At 47.7% G+C, this 25,423-nt stretch overlaps 1 protein-coding gene and 1 pseudogene across 1 annotated transcript in view; both read left to right on the top strand.

Moving 5' to 3' along the window:
* Positions 1-2,060: 2,060 nt before the first annotated feature.
* LOC116910562 lies at positions 2,061-2,793 on the top strand (annotated as a pseudogene).
* Positions 2,794-7,583: 4,790 nt separating this feature from the next.
* Positions 7,584-25,423, top strand: part of Socs7 (suppressor of cytokine signaling 7) — a 38,157-nt gene continuing 20,317 nt past the window's right edge. Inside the window, 8 exon segments of the mRNA XM_032911879.1 lie at positions 7,584-8,260; positions 8,263-8,301; positions 8,304-9,183; positions 18,303-18,367; positions 21,250-21,354; positions 21,812-21,913; positions 22,765-22,895; positions 23,387-23,555. Coding sequence (XP_032767770.1) covers positions 8,215-8,260; positions 8,263-8,301; positions 8,304-9,183; positions 18,303-18,367; positions 21,250-21,354; positions 21,812-21,913; positions 22,765-22,895; positions 23,387-23,555 — 1,537 coding nt within the window. The 5' untranslated portion in view covers positions 7,584-8,214.

Raw genomic sequence — 25,423 nt, 5'->3', positions numbered from 1 at the left:
AGCTGATGCAGAGGCCATGGAGCGATGTTACTTAGTGACTTGCTTCTCCTGGCTTGCTCAGCTTGCGCCCTCTCTCTCTCTCTCTCTCTCTCTCTCTCTCTCTCTCTCTCTCTCTCTATTTCTTTTTTTCAGAGCTGGGGACTGAACCCAGGGCCTTGCACTTGCTAGGCAAGCGCTCTACCACTGAGCTAAATCCCCAACCCCTCCCTTTGTTTTTTTAAAACAGGGTCTCACTCTGTAGCCTAGGCCAGCCTCAATTTCTCCTATCTCAACCGCCCAAGTACTGGAATGATAGGTGTTAGCCATGCCCTTTTCTTTAAAAATAAGGAAACTAGAGATGGCTCAGGGATTAAGAGCACTGACTGCTCTTCCAGAGGTCCTGAGTTCAAATTCCAGCAACCACATGGTGGCTCACAACCATCTGTAATGAGATCCGATACCCTCTTCTGGTGTGTCTGAAGACAGTGACAGTATACTCAGACACATAAAATAAATAAATAATTTTAAAAAGAAGAAAACAAGAAATAAACTGAGATCCTGAAAGGTAAGGGACATTCCTAAGTTCATCAAGCAATGAAGCTGGGAATAGAATTCAGGTACTGTGCATTCACAGCTCTTCTCCTGGCCTCTGGGATGTTCCTCCCCCACATGTGTGTGTGTGAGCATGTGTATATGTGTGTATGTGTATGTGTGTGTATATATGTATGTGTGTATATGTGTATGTGTGTATGTATGTGTAGGTATATGTTTGTGTGTATGTGTGTATGTGTGTGTATGTGTGTATGTGTTTGTGTGTCTGTGTCTGTGTTCATGTGGCTGATTCTGTGTGCTGACCGAGAAGAGGGTAATGAGGAACTCGTTTCTTGGTATCACTGGTAGCAAGATGACAGGAAAGCAGGCCTAAGAATCAGTTAATACTCTTCCCCTGAGGTGCTTGTGCTCTTCCTCTTTTAAAAAGCTTTTTCTAAATGTAGCTAACATTTGTATAGTGTTTTTATTTTTTTCCGCCTAATCCCCCATAGAAATCCTGTCACAGTGGGATTATGACTGACCCACTTTTACAAATGGTACTCAAGTCCAGAGATGGTGGTGACTGAGGCAGACTCTCACCGTGTAGCCCTGGCTGGTCTGGAACCCACACACTGGCCTTGAATGTACAGAGGTCTAGCTGCCTGCTTCCACTTCCCAGCCTGGGCGAAAGGGCTATGCCATCACTCCCGGCCTTTGTTTGCTATTGTTTCTGGAGTGAGGTCTTGCTATGTTGTCCAGGCTGGGTTTGAACCCTGGGCTCAAATGATTTTACCGTTTCAGCAGAAACACTGATGCTTGGAGGGTCATATATCTCCAAGCCATGGATAGCTAGAAACACAGGAGCACAATGGTTGAAGGGACAGGGGCAGTGTGCTGCAGCACAGACTTGGCCACTGTAGAAGGACTAGGCGAACCTCAGACTTCCTGTGGGATCTCTAAATCTCTTTTTAACTAAAACTTGAAACTTCTTAAGTCAAGTGCTAGGTTCCGACCACTGTAGCACACCCATTCCGGTCTCAATTTATAGTCTAGGCTGACACAGAACTCACAATCCTCCTGTCTCAGCCTCCCACAGGTTCTGGAGGGACAGGCACGTGCCATCATATCTGGCTTAGAAGAAGCTCTTATATAACCTGTAAAAATGATTTATTTGGCGGGCCTGCGCGGGGCTGTAAACAGGGGCAGGCTGTGTCAGCTGTGTGGCGGCTCCCACCGCTGCGTGACACGGTGTCCCTGGATGTCACCAGGGCGCACACCGAGAGGAACCTGCTTCGATGTACGTGTCATGGCTTAAAAATAGCTGCGATCCACCTGCGAGCGGGGGTGGGGGTGGGGGTGGGGTGGGGTGGGGCGGGGGGGGGCGGCGCAGGGGCAGGGGCCATGAAGGAGCCATGGGCACGGGACTGCGGGGGCCCTCAGGCCAACTCGGGATCTGAGACCCTTGCGACCAAGAGCAACAGCTACCTGGTGACCGAGCCCATCATCGCTGAAACCACTCCATGTTGGCTACAGATCCTGCCACCTTGAAAATGTGCCCCGGTAACTGGCTGTGGGCCTCCATGACTTTTATGGCTGGCTTCTCCCGAAGCAGCTCAAGGTCCCCTGTTGGTACCCGAGCGAGCCTGGAGGAGATGCCCAGTGTTCACCATCCCTTCCTCAATGTCTTTGAGTTGGAAAGGCTCCTGTACACAGGCAAGACAGCCTGTAACCATGCTGACGAGGTCTGGCTGTGCCTCTACCTCGGAGACCAGGACATGGCCAACAACTGCCGTGAACTTCGTCGCCTGGGCATCATCCACGTCCTCAACGCCTCACACAGCAGGTGGCAAGGCACCCCTGAGGCCTACAAGGGACTGGGCATCCGCTACCTGGGTGTTGAAGCCCACGACTCGCTAGCCTTTGATGTGAGCGTCCACTTTCAAACCGCTGTGGACTTCATCCATCAGGCACTGAGCCAGCCAGGATCCTGGTGCACTGTGCGGTGGGAGTGAACAGATCTGCCACCCTGGTGCTGGCCTACCTCATGCTGTACCACCACTTCACCCTTGTGGAGGCCATCAAGAAAGTCAAGGACCACCGAGGCATCATCCCCAACCAGGGCATCTTGAGACAGCTCCTAGCCCTGGTCCATAGGCTGCGGCAGGGTCTAGAGGCATGAGCTGAAGGGGATCAGGCCAGGTCCCTAGGTGGTTTCCTGGCTCCCAGCTGGGAAGAGAAAGCCTGGGAGGCAGGTAGTAGGAAGGCCAGACAATCTATCCTCCCCTAGTGGCAGGAGAGCCAAGAGTCCCAAGACCACTGTGGCTCTTTGTGGATGGGGATGGAGGGCCAGGTTGGGCAATGTGATCGGTGGGGGCTGCTGACCGGAGAAGGAAGCAGTGGGGCTGTAGGTCGAGGATGGTTCTATGATTAGGATATCCCCGAGTTCCAGCAGGGTACGCCCAAATGACTCAGAATCTCTTCCCCTCATTGCGTTCAAGTGTCCCCCTCTCTCACTTTCCACACAAAAGGACCACTGCCCTGAAGTACCTGAGCAGTGGGGATGTCAGGGACGCACGCAGCAACATGGATGCGAAGGAAGGTTGTACAGGTCGCAGAAAACAACACAGAGTCCGTCGGTGATGGAGTGGTGCGAACGTCACCAATCCAGAGGGAGAAACCTACCCCTGTGTAACTCCAGGAAGAGGAAGCGTGTGAGGACTGACAGGACACCCTACCGGAGCCGCTTGGGGTCAAATGACTTGGAGTCTTTAGGTGGTCGTATTCTCACTGAAATCCATGCGTCTGGAATAAAAATAAAGAAGTGGGGGTTGGGGATTTAGCTCAGCGGTAGAGCGCTTGCCTAGCGAGCGCAAGGCCCTGGGTTCGGTCCCCCAGCTCCGAAAAACAGAAAAAAGAAAAAAAGAAGAAAAAGAAGAAAAAAAAATAAAGTGGAAAAAAGAAAAAGATTTATTTAACGTATGTGAGTGCTTCATCTGCCTATACACCTGCGGGCCAGGAGAGGGCGCCAGATCTCATTATAGATGGTTATGACCCACCATGTGGCTGGTGGAATTGAACTCTGGAAGAGCAGCTAGAGCTCTCAACCACTAAGCCGTCTCTCCAGGCCCCCTCTTGTATCTCTTTTAGTGAAAGAGATGCGAAGGTGCGATGGTTGCTTTTAAAGTTGGCTTGGCACAAATTGGAATCACCATGTCGCGAGCCTAAGGAATTGTCCAGATTGCCATGATGGAAATGGGAGTTGAATGTGGAGCGCCCCCTTCAGGTAGCAGTCCAGATTATAAGGGCCAATGGCTGAAGGAAGATTGTGTTTTGCTCGGTTGGTCTTCCCTCTTGTCAAGAGTTCATTTACTCTGTTGCTGCAGCTGCTCCTTTTCCTTGGCTGATTTTGAAATAGCATTTCTAGGGTTCCATCACTGACCGGTCAACAGCTAATCTGGTTTTTGGTGTAAGACCGGGAGTGTTCAGGTACCCAGGCCCAGGGACTGAGCAGCTATGGGCTTCTCAGCCTTTCAGTGTGAGACAACTGTCGTTACTATTGCGCTATAAGCTTATTTAATGAATTATTTATATATGCATATATGATATATGTTTGATATATATGTAATTTTAAAAATTCTATTGGTTCTGTTCCTCTAGAGAACCCAGATGAGGCATAGAAACACCTTCAAGCTGAGAGTCGTGGAGGCAGGAGGATTGTGGGTTCCATGCCAGTCTTAGTAGGGAGACCTGTCTCAAAACAAAGCCTAACTTAACTGTAATCAAAGTCACACAAAAGTTTCTTCTAAATTTATTTGTATACTTATTTTTGATACAGGGTCTTACTATGTATCCCTGACCATTCTGGAACTCAGTATGTAGACCAGGCTGGCCTGGAACTCACAGAAATTCATCTGCTTCTGCTTCCTGAGGTGGGTTTTCTTTCCTTTTTTTTTTTTTTTTTTTTTTTTTTTGGTTCTTTTTTTCGGAGCTGGGGACCAGGGCCTTGTGCTTGCTAGGCAAGCGCCTACCACTGAGCTAAATCCCCAACCCAAGGTTCCTTTTTAAATACTTTTCCCAGACACGGGGTTTAGGCCTGGACTATTAAGGAAGTAGAAGTAGAGAGAGGTGATATTTTCATCCCCCCCCCTTTCCGATTTTGTCCTTAAATAATTACCTAGAACTAAAAAACCCCAATTACCCCATGGCTGATGCAGGTAGCCTCTTGGGGTAAAAATAAAGCAACTGGACAGCAGAGGGCGCAGTAGAGCTGCGGTTCTTGCCTTCCCGGACTGATCTCCATGGCAGGGGCCAGGGATCCTGGTTTTTATTTTAGGCGGCTAGTGTTCTGGGGTTTTATAGCACCTAACTTTCTTTCCTTTTTGTTCTCTTTCAGTCTTCTTTCTTTTCTTTTCTTTTCTTTTCTTTTCTTTCCTTTCCTTTCCTTTCCTTTCCTTTTCTTTTCTTTTCTCTTCTTTTCTTTTCTTTCCTTTTCTTTCCTCCCCTTTCCTTGCCTCTCCTTATCGTTTAGAAATCTTGGGTAAGATGAGAAGTACCGGGGGCAGCAAGGGTAGAGGAGAAGAAGAAAATCTTTGCAGCCGGACTAGTTGTAAATTCCACTTCATCGTTTTGAACTGACTGACCATAGCTGAATATCTCCCTGTGTGTCAGTTTGTTTTTTCATTTACAAGAGTGACTGCTAATTCTGATTCTATATTTCTATATTAAGGGCCTACTGCACATCAGTCATTGACATTGCACTCTGACAGAGAGTCCATGAGGGACAGAGAACAAACATAACCTTCTGGAATTTATATTTTACCAGGGGAGATTTATTTTTTTTATTATTGTTTTTGATTTGTTTGAGATATGGTCTCACTATGTAGCTCAGGCTGTCTTAGAACTCACTCTGTAGACCAGGCTGGCTTTGAACTCACAGAAATCCTCCTGCCTCTGCCTCCTGAGTGCCAGGATTAAAGATGTGCACCATCACACCAAGCTTTAATATATATATATATATATTCTTTTTTTAATGCATATGATGGTTGTTGTATTTGCTTGTCTATTTATTTACCATGTGTGAGTCTGGTGCCCAAGAGGTCCAGAAAAAGGCATTAGATTCCATTACCAATAATTGTGAGCCACCATGTGGTTGCTGGGAATTGAACTCAGGACCTCCGGAAGGACAGTCAGTGCTATTAACCACTGAACCATCTCTCCAGCTCCATGATGTGTTTTATATTTAATTACCTGTGTGTGAGTATGCCCACGTGAAAGCTAGAGGGATTCAATTCCCCAGAACTGGGGTTACCGGTGGCTGTGAGCTGCCCGATGTGGTTGCTGGGAGTTGAAGTTGGGTCTTCTGGTAGAGCAGTCTGCACTCCTAACTGCTGAGCCATCTCTCTGGACAGAGGTTTAATCAAATCACACATGTGCAACTAAGTGGAACAAAGACTTGGTCTTCAAGTTCAGAGAGAGGGTACATCTCCCTGGTGTCCTGAGGGGAGAGTTCAATCTGAGGGCGGGCCAGTTCACAAAGCACAAAGAGAGAAACTTTATCTGGGAAAGATTAGTTAGGCAGGGGATGCTGTTCATTTGTGGAGCTACAGTTTCACTTTGGAGGTATGAACTTTGGATTTGCTCCCCGACACTGCAAAAAAAAGGGGGGGTGTCAAATAGCAGATGAAAGGCCTGTATCTGCTGAAAATGGCTGTGTTAGTGGAACTGAGCCACAGCGGATTGACAAGATACAGCTTGGTGAGCAATGTGTAAGACCTAGGAGGTGGGGAGACCAACCGGGCCCTATATGTCTCATAGAGGACCTTTCTCTCCATCCAAAGAATGAAGAAAGCGTGCACAATTATAATTACAGGCTGTGGGGCTGGCTGTTCTTCCAGAGATTCTGAGTTCAATTCCCAGCACCCCACATGGCAGCTCAAAACCATCTATAATGGGTCTGATGCTACCTTTCGGTGTTCAGACAAACATATAAGTAAATAAACCGTTACAATCACAGGATGTGAGCGAACTTCTATTTCGAAATGGCCCCACTGGGCTGGGAAGATGGCTCTGTAAATGTGCCTGCTGCTCACTGACTGGAGCTCATCAATTTGGCTAGGTTGGTTGGTCAGTGAGCTCCAGGGGGTCCACCTCACCCCAAGTGCTAAGGTCACAGACACATGCTGCTCTGCCTGGCTTTGATACTGTGCTGGGGATCCAAACTCAAGTCCTTATATTGGTGAGAGTCCCTGTCTAAAAAGGGGTGTGCATGGGGGGGAGCTGGGTGGTGATGGCACACGCCTTTATTCTCAGTACAGACACGTATCTGAGTTCGAGGCCAGCCTAGTCTACAAAGTGAGTTCCAGGACAGCCAGGGCTACACAGAGAAACCCTGTATAAAAAAAGAGGGTGGGGTGCAAGAGAGGAGGAAAGAAAGAGATGGAGGAACCTGGAGAGATAGCTCAGCAGAAAACAGTTTGTTCTGCTCTTGCAGAGGACCACAACTCAGTTTTCACACCCATGTCCGGTGACTTACGGCAGCTAATAATTACAGTTCTAGGGGATCTGATGTCCTTTCTGGGAATCTGCACACGAATCTGCACACACGCGTGCATACACATACATTTTTTTTTAAAGTGATTATGGGAGTGATTCCGCTTTACATCTCCATTACATTAGGAACAACACAAAAAAGTTAAACTCTCCCAGTCATTGGGACCAGTTCAGACTCAGCAACGTTTCCCCCATTAATGACGATTTGATCAGGTTTTGCTTTTTCACCGTCCTCTTGCATCAACAGAAGAAAAACATTCCTAAGAATTCTTGTTACACTCCTCGGTTACTTGTCACCAGTTTGGAAAGGGCTGGGAATGAGGTATGGTGGACAAATTGTTGCTCAGCCTGTGTCACGTCTTGGATTCTCTCCTCAACATGACATATACGCTGTGACAACAGTCGGTGGAAGTATGCATCTGACAGTCAGCCATACAGAATTGGCTATTGTATATTTTTATTTCTCGGAAATTGCGTACATGCTTTACGTCAGTCAAATTCATGATGAAATTATGTTAACTATATACACACCCTGCCTTCCCGCAAAGAACCAGTTGTTTTAGCACTGAAGAGCAGAACATCGCAGGATCTACAACACATTTTTCATGTAGTCATTCCACAATTCAGAGGATTCAGACTTAATGAAATGACTTAACCAAGGTCACACACCCCAGTCAACAATAATTGGACAAGACCCACAGACAGTGCCAAGGGCCGCGACCCTCTCCCAGGTCCAGACCCAGGTCCCAAGGCCTGCTCTGCTCTACATAGGAAAGTGGATAGGGCCTGGGCGCCCAGGAAGTGAAAAAGCAGGGGTCGGTGCTCGAGACCAAGGAGGCCACAGAAGCAGCAAACGGCCAATAGCTACTAGGGTCGAGAGCAACGTCAGGCATAGTGGAGACCGACGCTGCGCACCCTGGGGAAGGGGGCGGAACCTGAACAGGAAGTGACGTCTCGGGGGCGGTCCTCGGCGGCGGCGCGCGGCCTGGGCTCGCGCTGGGCTCCGCGCGCCCCCCGCCCCCTCTATGAGGCAGAGGCCGCGGCGGCCGTTAGAGCTGTCGCTCCGGGGGCCGCGGCGGGCGGGGCTCCGGCGGGGCCCGGCCTAGTCCCCACCCAGCCCGGCTCCCAGCCGCCCGCCCTCCCTCCCTTACCCCGATGCAAGGGGCCGAGCTCCGGGACGGCGAGGCGGCGGCGGCGGCCGCTTGTACCGGGTCCTGAGCCGCCTCCTCGGCTATGGAGAGGCGGCCCCGAGCCAGGCCTGCCGCCGCCGCCCCCGGGCCATGGCCCGCCGCCGCCACCCTTCCTCGCGCGGCCCGGCTCGCGGGGCGCCCGGCCGCCGCAGCTGATGGTGTTCCGCAACGTGGGGCGGCCGCCGGAGGAGGAGGACGCGGAGGCGGCCCCGGAGCCGGGACCCTCGGAACTGCTGTGTCCCCGGCACCGCTGTGCGCTGGATCCCAAGGCCCTCCCGCCGGGCTTGGCGCTCGAGCGGACCTGGGGTCCGGTGGCTGGACTAGAGGCGCAGCTGGCGGCACTGGGGCTCGGACAGCCGGCGGGGCCGGGGATCAAGACTGCGGGCGGAGGCTGCTGTCCGTGCCCGTGCCCCCCGCAGCCGCCGCCGCCGCAACCCCCGCCGCCTGCTGCCGCCCCGCAGGCCGGGGAAGACCCCACGGAGACGAGCGACGCGCTGCTGGTCCTGGAAGGCTTGGAATCGGAGGCCGAAAGCCTGGAGACTAACAGCTGCTCGGAAGAGGAGCTCAGCAGCCCGGGCCGTGGAGGAGGAGTGGGTGGCCGGCTGCTGCTGCAGCCTCCGGGCCCCGAACTACCCCCGGTGCCCTTTCCGCTGCAGGACTTGGTCCCTCCAGGGCGCCTGAGCCGAGGAGAGCAGCAGCAGCAGCAACCTCCCCCACCGCCGCCGCCTCCCGGGCCCCTTCGGCCGCTCGCAGGCCCTTCTCGAAAGGGCTCCTTCAAAATCCGCCTCAGCCGCCTGTTTCGCACGAAGAGCTGCAACGGTGGCTCGGGCGGTGGGGATGGGACCGGCAAGAGGCCTTCGGGAGATCTGGCAGCTTCAGCTGCGAGCCTGACAGACATGGGAGGCTCTGCGGTCCGGGAGCTGGATGCGGGGAGGTGAGATTGGTTTGGGGGTGGGCAGGCGACAAAAGTTCCATTTCTTGTTTCGTTTCCTTCATTTCCTCTACTGCTAACACGATACTGTCAGTTCTCAAGCTGTGGACTTCAGGGGGAGGCAGACACTTGGGACTAAAGGTGGTGACATCTTGCATTAGATCAGAGCTAATTGTGGAAACAGCTTTCGCTCCTGGAGAGTTCACACTCTGACACTTTTCAGTGGGTTAGCATCTTGCTGGGGATGATTTGAAGCCCTGTCTCACCTTCCATCCCTGTACTGGCCCCACTTTTTAAGTACCTCCTCCCACGACTGTTATTACTAACATTGCTGGGAGGTTGCTGGAAATGTGTGGCCTTGGGGCCACAAAGCTGGTGTCAGTCACCTGTCTGTTATTATCTTGATCATCTTGCTTGTTCTCTCTGTGCACCTGCCTCCACTCTCTTCACAAGTACATGCATGCAAATAGCCTGAAGAGTCCGGCCAGCAATTAGCTGGGCAGCTCCATTCTTAATATTCTCCTGGTTGGTCCTAAATACTTGCTGTCCAAAGCCTGTGTGCTGACCACATTCTGGGAATGGCTTTATGCTTGCACTCTCACTTTCACACGGATGTGAGAATTCTAGGGGAGGTATAGCATTGACTTCTAGGCCCATCAATGGCAATTCTAGACTTAAATGTTGAGTTGTTCCCCTGATTTTCTAAGAAGTGGCTAGACTTTTGACTGTCAGGACATAGTTCTGTAGTGTCAGTTTAGAAAGCTGTCAGCTTTTGCAGCCGTGAATGAGTCTTACCTTGTGGTTTAACGTTGTGATTTGTAGTTCTGAATTTGTCTTAGACTTGAATTGGTGGCTTTTGTTTTTTAGACAAGGTTTTTTGTTTTTTGTTTTTTGTGTTGATCAGGCTTGCTTTTAATTCACTATATATCACAGACTGGTCTGGATCTCTTGATCTTCCTTCCTACCTCCTCCCAAGGGCCAGGATTTCAGTCCTGCTGCTGGAATTGGTCTTGGTATGGTCTATGTGATGCACTCTTGAAACATATAGACAGCAACAGAGCAAGACTGACGAGCAGATAAATTGATAACTTTGCTGAGCACTAGAATCTTGGAGGGTAGGGGGAACATTGAAAGATAAAGTATGTCTGGGCCCAATTTTAATTTTTTACAGCTCCCTAGTTTATCCCTGATCACAAACCACCCATTCTTGGACATGGATTCTCAAGGGAACTCGAATGCTCCAAGATAAAGGTGAAGGTTTATTTTGGCTTGGTTGCCATTTCTGAACATCTGCGCCCTGGGCCAAACCCAGATCCCTGATTGTTTGCCTCAGTGCATAGTACCCCTTTATGTAGGGCCTGTTTTATTTTATTATTATTATTAGTGTGTGTGTGTGTGTGTGCGTGTGCGCGCGTGCGTGCAAATTCCTGCTGAGAGCTCAGGTCTTGAAAAGTATGGTTACTGAAACAGTTCCCCGACCCCCACAGTGGCAGGCTCTGTATTTGATGCTCCACTTACCAACATGGATGAAATTTGCACTAGCTGAGGGTGAGGGCAGGGTTGGAGCTGTGGGTAATGACATAGGATGGATTGATCATTTTCTTGTGGTTTGTCTTGCCTTTGTTCCACATTGACCAGGACTTGCTCTAAGATTCCTGAGACAAGTATGAGGTGTGGCGTGAAATTAGCTGCTACGTCTAATAGATTAGGAAGTGGAAAAGGCATACACCATTGGATGGTGTTTTGCCTTGGAAGCAGAATTTAATGGTCATTGGCTGCTCTGTCACAACCGTCACAATACAGATTTCTGCTGCAGAGCAAATTAGGTTGTACCTCTGCAAAGAAGCTTAGTTCAGGGCAGTGGAGAAATACATTTTTTGGTCCAAGAGCTTTTTCTGATGAATTGGAGAAGAGCTAGGTATTTGTGTGTAAACATTTGGTTGACTGCTATTTGGAGGCAGCATGTCATATAGAGAGAATTAGGAAAGTCTGAATTCTATTTGGAAGTTGAGCATTAGCTGTGATTCGGAGGACAGGTTTGTCATCTTTGTCCTCCCCTTTGATCTGTGAAGTAGGACAGCTGTGAACTGTCCTGTTCACGTCCTTACAGGAGTAGAGGGAAGATGTGAAAACTGGATGGAATACTTACTTCATGCTTTTTGGAAGAGAAGTGATACGATTGACTTGGGACTTTTTTCTGTGCTAAGCTTTGGTGCTGCTTGCTGTCTTCTCCACACTTAACTCTGTGCCAGTCTTGCTGGCAGCCTCTAGGCTGTGAGAACCTTGCTAAGTCTGGCCAGGGTAGTTGTGATTTCTGTGGATCTGTCTCCTAAGCAAGTCCTCTCTTGTTGGGAAGAACAGTGGCTTGGGTTTGCACTTGATCTTGTTTTAAATGGTAGCACCTTAAGCTCTGAGGACATTCAGCCTTTTGCCAGTTATGAGGCTTCTGTGTCTACTGCTTGAAGGTAATTATGGGCCTCTGCTGTCTTTGCTATGTAATTTGGGGCATTTACTGTAACCTCAGGCATAATTCTCTTTGCTCTCCTTAACATTTACCTTTCCCATCTACACGTTTCCCACAGCTATCAATTTTGATGAGAGTTTCCTAACAGTCATTTTTATAAGGCTTGGCAGTCTGAATTTCTATTGGTGAACAACTTCCTTTTGAGTTTCTTATGTGGAGCTGCCGGGATATACAAGTCCTAAGAGTAATATAGTGGTGGGGGCTGGCACTAGAGAGATGGCTTAGAAGATGTGAGCGCTTGCTGACCTTGCAGAAGCCCAGAGTTTGATTCCCACACACGTAGGTTGGGCACCCAGGTTGGGTAGCTCCTGACCATCTGTAACTCCAGCTTCACGGGATCAAATGTCCTTTTTTGATCTCAGCAGGTACATGTACACATGTCTACACACACACACACACACACACACACACACCACACACACACACACACTATAAATCTTTAAAAGCAAAAGAGTAAAAGAGTAGTGTGAGGGTCAGCAGGATAACTCAGCAGATAAAGGTGATTGCTGCAAAGCCTGGTGACTTGAGTTTGGGACCCACATGGTGGAGGGTGTACCGACCCTCACAGCTTGTCCTCCAACCTCTGTATGCCTGCACCCACTTCCAGTTCCTTAAAAATAAATAAATGTAGCTCATACTGTTAATCCCAGCACCCAGGAGGCAGAGACGAGCAGATCTCTGAGTTGGAGGCTAGCTCAGTCTGTATAACAAGTTCCAGGCTAGCCAGAAATGCATAGATCCTGTCTCAACAGTTTTTTTTTACTTTCTATTAAAAAAAATAATAGTATGAGTTAGCTTTGAGAACTCTTTAAAGTGAAGTAAGATTGCGCTGCCAACTAATCAGCTTTCTGTTCTGAGAGCTGGGCTAGGCCTTATACCACACATATGTCAAAATTCAGAGAGCTGGGCTTCATGCCTGTGGGCCTTGGTATAATATAGAGCTTTGCTATTTCCGGAAAAACAGTGGAGTTTCCTTGTCTGTTTCACATATGTTGAGCTGATTGTCTTCCTTCAGATTTGGTGAATAATAGCATGCCTCTGCCCTGTTTGAATCTCCTCACAAATACCCGCTCAGTTGGGAATAGGTTCCTTGTCTGAGGGTTTGTCTTTGAGTTTAACATTGAGGCTGTTCCTGGCCGGCTTCATGGTCGTGTAGTGAAGAAATGGAGAACAGTTCTGTAGTGATTTTTGATTTGTTTGCGGAAAAAAGGTGCAATTCTGGATGGTGAGCTGCTTTGGCATGAGTCCGGGGCCTGCTGTCATGGGTAGACTTGGCCGACAGCAGAAACTTACTGTTTCTTTGGGTCTCGAGAGCCAGGAGAGAGGGATGTGTTTGACTGCTGTTTTGTTCCTTCATTTTTTTTTTTTTTAAGATTTATTTTATTCATATGAGCACACTGTAGCTGTCTTCAGACACACCAGAAGAGGGCATCAGATGTCATTACAGATGGTTGTGAGCCACCATGTGGTTGCTGGGAGTTGAACTCAGGACCTCAGGAAGAGCAGTCAGTGCTCTTTTTTTTTTTTTTTTTCTTCTTTTTCTTTTTCTTTTTATTCGGAGCTGGGGACCGAACCCAGGGCCTTGCGCTTGCTAGGCAAGCGCTCTACCACTGAGCTAAATCCCCAACCCCAGTCAGTGCTCTTAACCGCTGAGCCATCTCTCCAGCCCTTGTTTCTTCGTTCTTACTTTTGATTTTATTAAACAAGATTTTAAAATGTCCATGTCTGTATGAACTTGCACACATATGTAGGTGCCTGATGAGGTTGAAAGAGGACATTGGATCCCATAGGTCTGGTGTTACAGGCAGTTGTGAGCCTAACTTGGGTGCTGGAACCAAACTCATGTCCTCTGGAAGAGCAGCAAGTAACAGCTGATCCATCTCTCAGCCCCTTTTCTTTTCCCACCCCCTTCTGTCCTTTTGAGACACAGTCTCACAATGTGGTCTGGACTGGTCAATTTATCTTCCTGTCTCAGCTTCCTGAGCTCTGGGATTATAGGTGTGCGTACCATTATGCCTGGTCTTGTATAGCCCGGGATGGCTTCAGACTTATTCTGTATGTGTTCAAGGCTGGTGTTCAGCCCATTCTCCTGCTTCCACCTCCCAAATGCTGAAATCACAGGCTCAAAGGGGCCTTGAGTCATAACATGGCATGCTGGAAGCAAGGTGACACTGTGGTGTGGTAAGCTGTGCTTGGGTTTTGTTTGGTGTTCTGTTGGCCTTTCCAACTATCCTTAAAGAACTGCTTGTGGTTGTCAGCTCTCACAGAGTGAGTTCCCTGGCTTTACTTTTTTTGTCTGTCCAGTTGATTCTTGTGCCTTAAATATTCTTCTTGCCAACATCATTCCTGAGGTTTTCGGATTAGACTGTGGCCCTTGGCTTTTCCCTAGGAGTTCCCTCCATCGGTTTTTAGTCAGTTTACAACAGAGTTTTGGATCTGACCTTGCTCACAGATGTCTGTGTGTTGGAAGTGAAAATGAACACATGGTTTTTGTGCCTGTAGCACATGAACAGACACTGGCTTATGACGTGCTGGAAATGGCACAGGCTGCCTGACTTGGCACTGAGCACCTTAGCAGGGGCAGAGGTGTATTGGAGCCACACAGTCTAGTATTTGGGCATCTTAGTTCGGAAGGTGCTTTAGGAAATGATACATGAAACTTTTAGGGATAAAGGGATTTATGGACAGGAGTGGTGTACAGTACGATTCATTGTTTGTATTTTAGGTTCCAAGGAATTTGAAAACTGGCCAATGGTTACATCTATGTGCTATTGTCCTGTTTAGTCTAGCGCTTCTAACTCCTTTTATCTCATTAATCTGTTGCAATGCAGACCATTTGCAGAGTGGAAATGGATAGGGTGCTCTCTTACCTACAGTTCAGGCAGTAACAGAGCTGACTCAAAGGACAGCAAGCTACCCAAAAGATCTTTGTCTAAAGTCCCAGTCATTTGAGTGGGGACTTGGCCCACCTCTCTGGTAAGTCTGTTCTAAGATGAAAGTGGCCACGCCCACTGGCTACGTTAGGTGCTTTTTTTTTTTTTTTTTTTTTTTTTCTCTAGTAGCTGGGGACCGAACCCAGGGCCTTGCGTTTGCTAGGCAAGTGCTCTACCACTGAGCTAAATCCCCAACCCCGTTAGGTGGCTTTAATCGAATGCCCTAGTGCTTTTCAGGTTGATGTGGGAAGTTATTAACACGTGAATGTAGTATGGATGGTTAATTTGAAATTTTATTTGGGCTAGGGATGTAGCTTAATTGGTAGAGTGCTTGTCTGGATTGCTTAGAGCCGTGGGTTAAATTCCCAGCACTTCAAACTATGTGTATTTGGAGGCCTAGGATGGTAGCTTAGTTGGTAGAATGCTTGCCTTTAATGACTGAAGCCTTGAGTGTAATCCCCAGCACTTCATAAAGCGAGCATGCTGCACCTCATAAACGCGTACATGCTTGTAACCGTGGCACTGAGGAGGGCAGGCAGGAGGATCAGACATAGTTTAGAAATACTTTATCTGGACTCAAGTGTTGCTTTCCTCGGTATGCATTGTCCCCAGGTAACTACCATCCTCAGGTCTATGTTGGTCATTTCATTGCTTTGTTTCTCAGTCATCTAGATAGGCTTTTCGTGAGTGACTCACATTAGAGTGCTTCCAGGGCAGGGTCCTTGAGATAGGAAATGGAATTTCAGTTAGGCAGCACTCCCCAAAGAGAGAAGGAAGTACACAGTTAATTGGTAGCCATTCGGTGCCTTATACCTTTTACCACAAAGCACCCATCTTTGCCAGGAAAAAACATCTAGTACTTTCAGATGGTTTTGCCTGGGTTTAAATTCAGATGTTTTTCTTTTTCTAGATCCTAGAAACTATGATTTCTCTTTAAAATGTCGGGGGTGGGAGAGAAGATGAGAGGCCTCCGCAAGACTGTGCTTGGATACTGCCCTTCCTCAGAGCTTGGCACGGGGAGACGAGTCCCCGCATGGGCAGATGGCAGAGTGATGCTGTTTCCTTTGAAAAGAGGCAAACTGCCAAATGGCTGAGGTGTGAACCTTTCGAAAGGCCAGTGCTTTGGGTTTCTACTTGCTGAGTTTAATGTTGTACCCACAAGTTATCAAATAAAAGTCATCCTGGGAGCTTCTCAGCTGCTTAGAGTTCATGTCCAGTGGGCCGAACTTTCCTTTGGGTTTGGCACTAAGCTGTAGTCATGAGCAACTTTTATAAATGGAGGCCATGTGTGGTTGAATCTTGTTTTTCTGTGGCCATGTCACCATGTGGGCTGTGGATGGATTCAAGTGTGGATTGCTAGACCTCTTAGAAGGAAGCTGCCTGTGTCTCTCATCTCTTTCTTTGAGACAGAGTCTCTGTAGCTGTGGCTGGCCGGGGACTCATTCTGTAAATGAGGCTCGTTTGAACTCACAGAGATCTGTTTCTGCATCTCTGAAGGTGTGTGCTTTTTTTTTTTTTTTTTTGTAGCTCAGACTAAACCTTAGACTTGAGGTAGAAATTTTCTGACTAAACTCTTCCTAGTCTGGTTTTGAAATTGTGTTTTGAAAAGCTCAGGCATCTACATTAAAACATAAAGGCACCTGAGCTCATTTCCCAGCACCCAAGTCAGGAATCTCACAGTTACTTGAAACTCCAGTTCTAGGGGACCTGACACCTCTGGCCTCACCTCAGTGATGCCTGTACTTACATGTGCAAACACACACACACACTTACACACTTACATGTGCAAACACATACATACACATAATTAAAATGAATAAAATTTAATCTAAAAAAGTTAAGAGAAAAGTAAGGCTGGGCCTACGGGCATGCACCTGTGGTCCCAGCTCTTGAGAAGTAGAGACAAAGGGAGGTTAAGCTCATCTTCTCCTACTTAGTGAGTTAGAGGCTAGCCTAAGCTACATGAACTTCTGTTTCTTTTTTTTTTTTTTTTTCGGAGCTGGGGACCGAACCCAGGGCCTTGAGCTTGCTAGGCAAGCGCTCTACCACTGAGCTAAATCCCCAACCCCGAACTTCTGTTTCAAACAAAGCAAAAAGCATAGATATAGTTTTTGTTTTTGTATTGAGGCTGGAGAGATGGCTCAAGGGTAAGAGCATATGATGCTTTTCCAAAGCACTGAGTTCAGTTCCCACACCCAGAGTAGCTCAGGAGCCTATAACTCCACTCGCTTCCAGCGGTCCCATCTCCTTTTCTGCCTCAGTGAATACCTACATAATGTGACACACAAACTCACATGCATATAAATAAAAACAAATACACACATTTAAAAATATGGTGGTGCTGGGGGATTGGCTTAGAGCATTGTGTATGATAAGTCAACAGTTTACTAACGAGGCTATAGTGTGGGCCCTAAATAACAAATGGTTTTATGTGTTTGGTTTTTTTTTTGTTTGTTTGTTTGTTTGTTTGATTTTGGCTTTTCAAGACAGGGTTTCTTCCTGTAGCCCTGGCCATCCTGAAACTCACTCTGTAGACTAGGTTGACATTGAACTCATAGAGATCCACCTGCCTCTGCCTCCTGAGTGCTGGGACTAAAGGTGTGCATCACCATGCCTGACCTGACTGATTTATTTTAAAAGATGTATGTATGTATGTATGTATGTATGTATTTTACATATGCGAGTACACTGTAGCCATTTTCAGACACACCAGAAGACATCATCTGATCCATGACAGATGGTTGTGAGCCACCATGTGGTTGCTGGGAATTGAACTCAGGACCTCTGGAAGAGCAAGTGGTGCTCTTAACCACTGAGCCATCTCTCCAGCCTGGCCTGACTGATTTTTGACAAATTTATGGAGTCATCAGACCTTCCTCCCACCTTTTGTGAGCACGAGCCTCTTTCCACCTCCTCTGTAAAATCTTTGTCATCTTGAGGTGAAGGAAGACATGTTTCAGCACACTTCTGGCTGGAAAGTCTGTGTTGGCCTCTTTTGTGCATTGTTTGCTGAAAAACTGCCTGAGGCAGATAAGTTGTCACCTTGTGTGTAGTGGACGATGGCTTCTGGACAATATGAAAGCAGAGCTGTGGGACTCAGGGAGCGGGGAGACCTGGGTGCTGGGCAGAGCTACTCTAAGAAGACCCTGTGAGCAGTGGCCTAGGCTCATATCTCAGGGCCATGGGCAGAGAGGTGTTAATGATTGAAGATGGCCGTGTATCCTTTAGTGCTCTTCTCAGGGCAGGGTGTGCTCCCTGGCTCCTGACTCCATGGAACCTTGTTTTAGAGTCAGAGGGCAAGCCCTTGTTCCAGGTCGGCAGCTACTCAGGCCTAAAGCCTTTTGGTTGGCTTTCAGATGAAAATCCACTCTGCATCCAACTCCCTTTCTTGTGAAATAGACTTCGTAATTACCACGCAGGGTGTTTTATTCCTCTGTGCTGGGCATGTCAGGACCCAAGGGAGTGCTCCTGCTTTGTCGGCTGATGAGTTAGGAGCCAAAGCTATTCAAGGACTTGCTTTAATTATTTCATTCTCCTTTAAATTTTAGGCTTTATTTCAGAAGTGTTGCCAATATGTCTGTAGTAAGGGGTTTGCTTTGTGTCTCAGGATATCTGGAATCCAGTGTGCTCGTGATGTAAGTGCATGTGTGTTCATTTCCCCCTAGGAAACCCAGGTTGACAAGAACTCAAAGTGCCTTTTCTCCGGTCTCCTTCAGCCCCTTGTTCACAGGTAAGGATCCTGTCTTCTCTACTCTGACAACTGAAAGTGGGGGTGTCCTGAGGCCTGCACAGGCATTGCTGGGGGAGCTCTGCTCACCTCTCTGGCTATCTCCAATCATTTCCTTTGTCCCATATCCTTGGGTTGGGGCTGGTTTTCTGGCATGTGGAGTGTGTACTTTGATTTCAGATGCTTTCACTGGAAGGTAAAGGCTTCTTGGTAATAAGGTAGCCCTAACAGTTACATAGTTCAGGGTTGTTATGTAGAAATTAAAGACAGAGCTTACTAAGATATAAGCTTACAATGAATAAAAGACTCTCCTGAAGTCATAATTCCTGTTCCAGCTTCCAAAGAAGTTTATAGATTATCTAATAAAAATGACCCCTGAGTGTCTGGTCTTGTTTAAAGACTTCAGGCCTGGGTCTGCGTGAGCTCTGCCTTACCATTTTAGGGGCGGGCCGTGCAGGCAGCTGTCGGTGCTCTTCACTGTGTCTAATTCAGGGCTGTCCTCTTGCAGCAGGGAACACAGTTGCTAAAGTAAGAAGGCTGTTGAGTGTCTTGGTAATGGGCCACTGCTATAGCATCTCATGTTATGGGAAGCTTTTCAGAGAGACCTGTTCTGTCAGTCACGTAAAGCTCCTGGCTGAGTAGAAGCTGTAAAAAGGTCTTTTTCATATTACGTCCAGTCTTAGAATCCCTTTGAAAATTAGTCTTTTGGGTGGGTGTGGTAACCTACCCCTGTAATTCCACTACTTGGGAGGCAGCGGAAGGAGGGTTACAAAGTTTAAAGCCAGTGTAGTCTATGTAGAGAGTGCAGGCCAATCAGAGCCATATAGTGAGACCCTATCTAAAAAACTAATTAATTAACCAAATTTAAAATGCCAACCTTTAACTCCTTTGGATATTATGGCCCTTATAAAGGTGACTAGAAGAATTATGATTTAGAATGGACATTTCCAGGCCAGTGGGTGCCTAACCGTATAGGTTCCAGTGAGTTGTTAAAAACAGATGACATCTTACAAACCTCTACTGTAGTGGGTCCCTATATACAGAATTGCTTATCTTACTTGGCTACACACTTTCCTAGTTAATGGAGCATATCGTTTTAGTGTGAGGCTAAGGCAGAGCCTTAGTTAGCATCTGTAAGTGATATCCTAGACTTTTCTAACAGACTCACCGTAAGGCAGTGAGGCTGACAGCAGTCCCTGGCGTGCTTCCTAGAACTTCTGCAGGTGATTTGAGTTTTGTTTAAGGTTCAAGCAGGCTTCATATGTGTAGCAGAGGCTGGCCTTGAACCCCTCCCGTCTCTAGCCCCTGATTGTTGGGTTTAAAGGAATATACTAACATGCTACCCAGCAGTTCTTTCTTTTTAAACATTTAATGCATGCGCATGCGTATGTGGATTTCTCAGCACACATGTGAGGAAGCCAGAAGACAGTTGTAGGAGTTGAACTTGGGTCTTCTGGTTTGGAGGCAAGCACTTTGTATGCCGAGCCGCCTCCCTGCCCCTCCCCCAACTGTTAACATGATCTGGCCTTGCATTTGTCCTGTCCATGTGGCAGAACGAGAACCACTTGCCTTGCTCCACACTGACATGAAAGTCTGCAAAGTATGGGTTTGTTTGTTTTTTGTTTTGTTTTGTTTTTTCGTTTTTGTTTTGTTTTTGTTTTTTTGTTTTTTTTCCCCAGAGCCGAGGACTGAACCCAGGGCCTTGCACTTGCTAGGCAAGCGCTCTACCACTGAGCTAAATCCCCAACCTCAAGTATGGTTTTATTTGATTAAAAACAAATTCCTTTTCAGAGTTAGAGACCCTAATCAAGATAAGACAGCAGCAGAGAGAGCAATGAATAGCTTTCTCTCTGTCAAGCTAACTAATGCTTTTCTCCTAAGGAAACTCAACCCTTAATATGGTAAAGAAAAGATAGAACTTTTATTTTTAAAAACTTTTTGTGTATGGTACTTTGTCTACATGTTTATCTGTGTACCGTTTTATGTGCCCGGTGTCTGTGGAGGTTACAAGAGGCCACCCAGGAATTGGAATTGTGGGTGGGCGTGAGCTGTTGTGTGAGTGCTGGGTTCTCGGGAAGAGCAGTCGCAGTGATTTTAACCCCTGAGCTAGCTCTCCAACCCTGCAATAAAACGATTAAATTTTTTAAATTATTACTTTGTGCCTCTTTATTTACATTTTGTTTAGTGAATGTGTGTCACATCATGCATTTGGAGATCAGAGGACATTTATCAAGAGTCAGTTCTTTTTTCCACCAAACAGGACTAGAATTTAGATTATCAGGTTTGTTAAAAATGTTCCTTTTTCTACTGAGCCATCCTACCATCCCTATTTTTCTTTATGTAGATGAGTTGTTTTGCCTACATGTATATACTGTGTGCGTGCCTGGTGCCTGCAGAGGCCAGGAGAGAGCGCTGAATGCCCTACAACTGGAGTTAAAGGGGTTATGAGCCTCTGTGGCTGTGGGCAAACAAATGTGGGTCTGCTCCAGTAGCAAGGCTGCTGACCTCGGAGTCCCTCACACCTGGAACAGCCGAACAGTTTGTTCTTTGTTTGTTTTGAGACAAATCCTGTCTTTTTGTTGCCCTGGCTATCCTGGAACTCTACCCATAGACCAAGCTGGCTGTTTTGAACTCACAGAGATCCGCCTGTCTCTGCCTCCGAGTACTGGGATTGAAGGTGTGTGCACCGTAACCCAGCAACAACCAGATTCTAAGACACTTGGTGTCCAGGGGACTCCAGTCAGGAGAGCTTAGGGCCCTCTGCTCTGGCCTCCCTTGCTTAGGACTCTCTGCCCTCTGCCTCCCTGCTTGCTTTTGTTCCCTTTCCTTTTGGCCTCAGCTTTGGACACTATGCTTCTGTAACATGCTTGCTGTGAATCCCTCAGGTGAGACAGTGTCGCTTGTGGACGTGGACATATCTCAGCGGGGCCTGACCTCTCCACACCCTCCAACTCCCCCTCCTCCTCCAAGAAGAAGCCTCAGCCTCCTAGGTATAGTCTCTAACCCACCCTTTTGCCATCTTCCCCTGTAGGGAGGGTAAGCTCTAGGGACTTGCTCTTTGGTCAGGGGCCAGATAAGGTTTTCTATGGGTTTCTATTGATGACCCAATTAGTTCCCATTCCTCTCTCCAAACCTCTGTCGTTTCTGTAGGGACTTAGCTGGGCGGGCATCTTATTTGCATGAAGCACTATTGACTGTCCATGTGCTGAGTGGCTTCACACGCACCGAGCCCTCAGTCTTGCTCCTGCGCTGCTTTAGGAGTACCCTCACTCTCCTGCTTTCTAGGCAAAGCAAGGCTGATGAGGATGCCTTGCCCGTACTTAGAGATAGCATGACGGCCAGGCTACCTTGCCCCAGAGGGCAGCCTGAAGTCCTCTCCTCCTCCGCCTTCTCCCCACTGTTATGTGCTTATTTTGCTGAACCTCTTGCTTTTGTTCTCTCTTGTAGATGATATCAGTGGGACGCTGCCTACATCTGTCCTTGTGGCTCCGATGGGGTCTTCCTTGCAGTCTTTCCCCCTACCTCCGCCTCCTCCACCCCACGCCCCAGGTTAGCTTAGCTTAGAGCCAAGATTTGTAAGAGTGGAAGGACGGGAGAAGGCTACTTATGGAAATTACAACTTAGGAGAAAGCCTCAATCTATCCCCTTGGTTGGATTAGAACTTGAAAATGAGTCTGAGAACTTTTTTTTCCTAACCTGTTTCCTTTTGGAAGTAAATCTTACTTTTCTTAGAAGTGAAAACCTGGGATTTCTGGTTCCTGCTTCTGGGGCTGCTTTGCAGTTCCCTGAGGAGATACCACTTAAGAAATTGCTGTGATGTCAGTTCAGCGAAGAGGTTTACTCTGTTGCTGGTTATCAAAGTTGTGTAGTTTTTTCCTAAGCTTTTGGTATTTACTGCAGCCTTGTAAATAAGTACCAAGCATTTAGTAGCTCACACCTGCTTTGCCAGCCTCCAGTATCCAGGGAATATAGTGAATGAAATCAGCATTGTTTTCTACTTGCCTGGCAAAAATCATTACTCTCCCTGGAGGGGCAAGTAAGCAAGTCACTATTTCCAAGGCCGCTTTCCCGGCACTTCACTTCACTTCGAGGTGGGAGAAGTTGGGATCGCTCTAGGCCGGTGAAGCCCCTGAAGTAGTCACCTTAGTCAGGTTAGTGAGCAGCTCCCCTACTGCTTTCCTGGGGTTGAATGCCCCCCCATCCTTCACAGCTCACACAGCTCGCACAGCCTTTTGTTCCAGCCCATCCAGCTCCCTCCCACTGCTTTGGCTCCCACCCTCTCAGCTCAGCTTCTAATGCCTTGCCCCTCCTCAGTTAGCATCTTTTTTGGGGAAGGGAAGTCTGTCTATGGGTTGGAGCAGTGCAGATAAACAAGTGGTCTCCATTCTCTTGCCCTGTAGATGCATTTCCCCGAATTGCTCCCATCAGAGCATCGGAATCCCTGCACAGCCAGCCCCCCCAGCACCTCCAGTGTCCCCTCTACCGGCCAGACTCAAGCAGCTTTGCAGCCAGCCTTCGGGAGCTGGAAAAGGTAGGGATGCCCGAGGGCTGGCAGGCAGCTCACCCTTCCTCCCACAGCTCACCTTGTGTCTGTGCTGTCCTTCCTGTCTTTGAGGAAGAGGAGTTTCTGTGCTTCCATATTCTCAGTGGCTACACAGAAGGTGATTGTTGATGTCATGGGAAATGTAAGAAGACTGGGTGTGGGTGGGAAAGTTAGACACAGTGGAGGACGACTGCAGGGACGTATTGGGAATAGCGTAAGAGGGTTTTACTAGGTGAACTGACCCAGTTCCTTTTGGTCCTTACAGGACCACTGACAATAAGAGGTAGAATTGGTCCCCGGTACAGGGGGGACTCAGTGTAAGGAGCCTGGTGCTCTCTGCTGTGATCGGCATGTGTGTTAATGGCTTTTACCTTCTCAGATATTTTGGAGAGTGGGGGAATCTCCCCTGGTAAGACAGATTGTGTCTAGAACGTTGGCATTTCTCTGCTGACTACTTTAGTGTTTCCTACCTTTTATAGTGTGGCTGGTACTGGGGACCGATGAACTGGGAAGACGCAGAGATGAAACTGAAAGGGAAGCCAGATGGCTCTTTCCTGGTCCGAGACAGCTCTGATCCTCGTTACATCCTGAGCCTCAGCTTTCGATCACAGGGTATCACCCATCACACTAGAATGGAGCACTATAGAGGTAAGAGCTGCTGCCTCTGGGAAAGTCTTTCTCCAGATTTGCCAGGTGTTCAGTCTCCTGGAGCTGGAGTTAGCAGTGTTAATGAGCTGCCTGCTACGAGTGCTGGGCTCCAACCCTGCAAAAGTAGTAAGTGCTCTTAACCTCTAAGCTAGCTAGCGTTCCTGTCTGTCAGTCTGTCCGTGTCTCTCTCTGTAGATGTGTGGGTGTGAGGGGGGGAGGGTAAGTGCAGGGCTGGACATGCTGCAGGGTGCCTGTGAGTTAGTCTCAAGAGTCAGTCTGTACCTTCTACCTTGAGGCGGGCTCTCCTGTTCACTGGTGCAGCACACACCGGCATAGTTGGCCTGGCCTGAGCTTTACCCCTGCCTCCCATCTTGTCATAGGGGTGCGGGAAACATGGACATGTGATGCCATACTGAGCTTCACATGGGTTCTGGGGATCCAAACCTGGGCCCCTATGTTTGTGTTGAGACAGTCAGGATCTCCTGTAGTGTAGACTTGCCTTGAACTATATAACCAAGACTGGATCTGAACTGATGCTTGTCCCTGCAATACATCACTCTGACCAGCCCAGGATTTAATTCTTTATGTAAAAGTAGCAGACAGGGGTGGGGGGATTTAGCTCAGTGGTAGAGTGCTTGCCTAGCAAGCGCAAGGCCCTGGTTGGGTCCCCAGCTCCAAAAAAAAAAAAAAAAAAGTAGCAGACAGATTCATCTTTGCATGCAAATTTGTTTTCACTTTTTTTTTTTTTTTTTTTTTTGGTTCTTTTTTTTCGAGCTGGGGACCAACCCAGGGCCTTGCGCTTCCTAGCTCTACCACTGAGCTAAATCCCCAACCCCTGTTTTCATCTTTAATAAATAGTAAAATTATATATGTTCTACATAATTTTAAAAAAGCTGGGCATGTTGGTGCATGCTTCTAATCTCGGTACTCAGGAGGCAGGGTCAGGCAGATCTCTTGAGTTCTAGGCTAGCCTGGTCTACAGAGAGAAACCCTGTCTCATAGAATGAAAAATAAGTAAAAACAAAAATATTTTTTGTGATTTATTTTCAGACAATATTTTATCTTTATACCTGTTTTACAAACCTAGACACCTGGGTTGCATGTAAAATTTCATAGGCAAAAAGGGATCGTATGTAGAAAAAGTTTAAGAAGTCATTAAATTGCCAGCTGGTGGTACGTGCATACTTTAAACACCAACACTAGAGACAGAGGCCTACCCTGGAAAACTGATTTAAAAAAAAAAAAAGAAACCAAGGAGGAAGAAGGAGGAGGAGGAGGAGGAAGAAGAGGAGGAAGAGGTAGAGAAGGAGGAGGAGAAGGAGGAATAGGGGGAAGAGGAGGAGGAGGAGGGTAGGGGAGGAGGAGGAGGAAGAGGAGGAGGAGGGAGAAGTAGCAGAAGTAGCAGTCATGAATTAGGTTAGGAAGATGCCTTCGTGGTGAGAACACCTGCTGCTCTCCCAAAGCACCAGATTCAGTTCCCAATATCCGTGTCAGGTGGCTCACAGCTGTTTGTAATTCCAGTTCTTGGGAATCTCATGCCTTCCTGTGGCCTCCATGGGCACCCATACACACATGACATATGACACACATGCACACGCGCGCGTGCGTGCGTGTGTGTGCGTGTGTGTGTGTGTGTGTGTGTGTGTGTGCGCGCACACACGCGCACACAGGCACACATACCAAAAATAAAAATAAATCTTAATTAAAAAAAAAGAAAAAGAAGCCATGGATTAGGTAACTGTTGGAAGTGGGACATGGTAAGAAGCCAATGCTGCCAATTTTTCTGCTGTTCCAAAGAAACAGAATCACAGATAAACCAAATATAAAATAGAGCATTTCAGAATGAGATATTTTGTTAAAACAGACTA

This window comes from Rattus rattus, chromosome 9 (genome assembly GCF_011064425.1).
Source record: "Rattus rattus isolate New Zealand chromosome 9, Rrattus_CSIRO_v1, whole genome shotgun sequence".
Classification (NCBI taxonomy): domain Eukaryota; kingdom Metazoa; phylum Chordata; class Mammalia; order Rodentia; family Muridae; genus Rattus; species Rattus rattus.
This window is presented reverse-complemented; position numbering and strand designations above follow the sequence as displayed.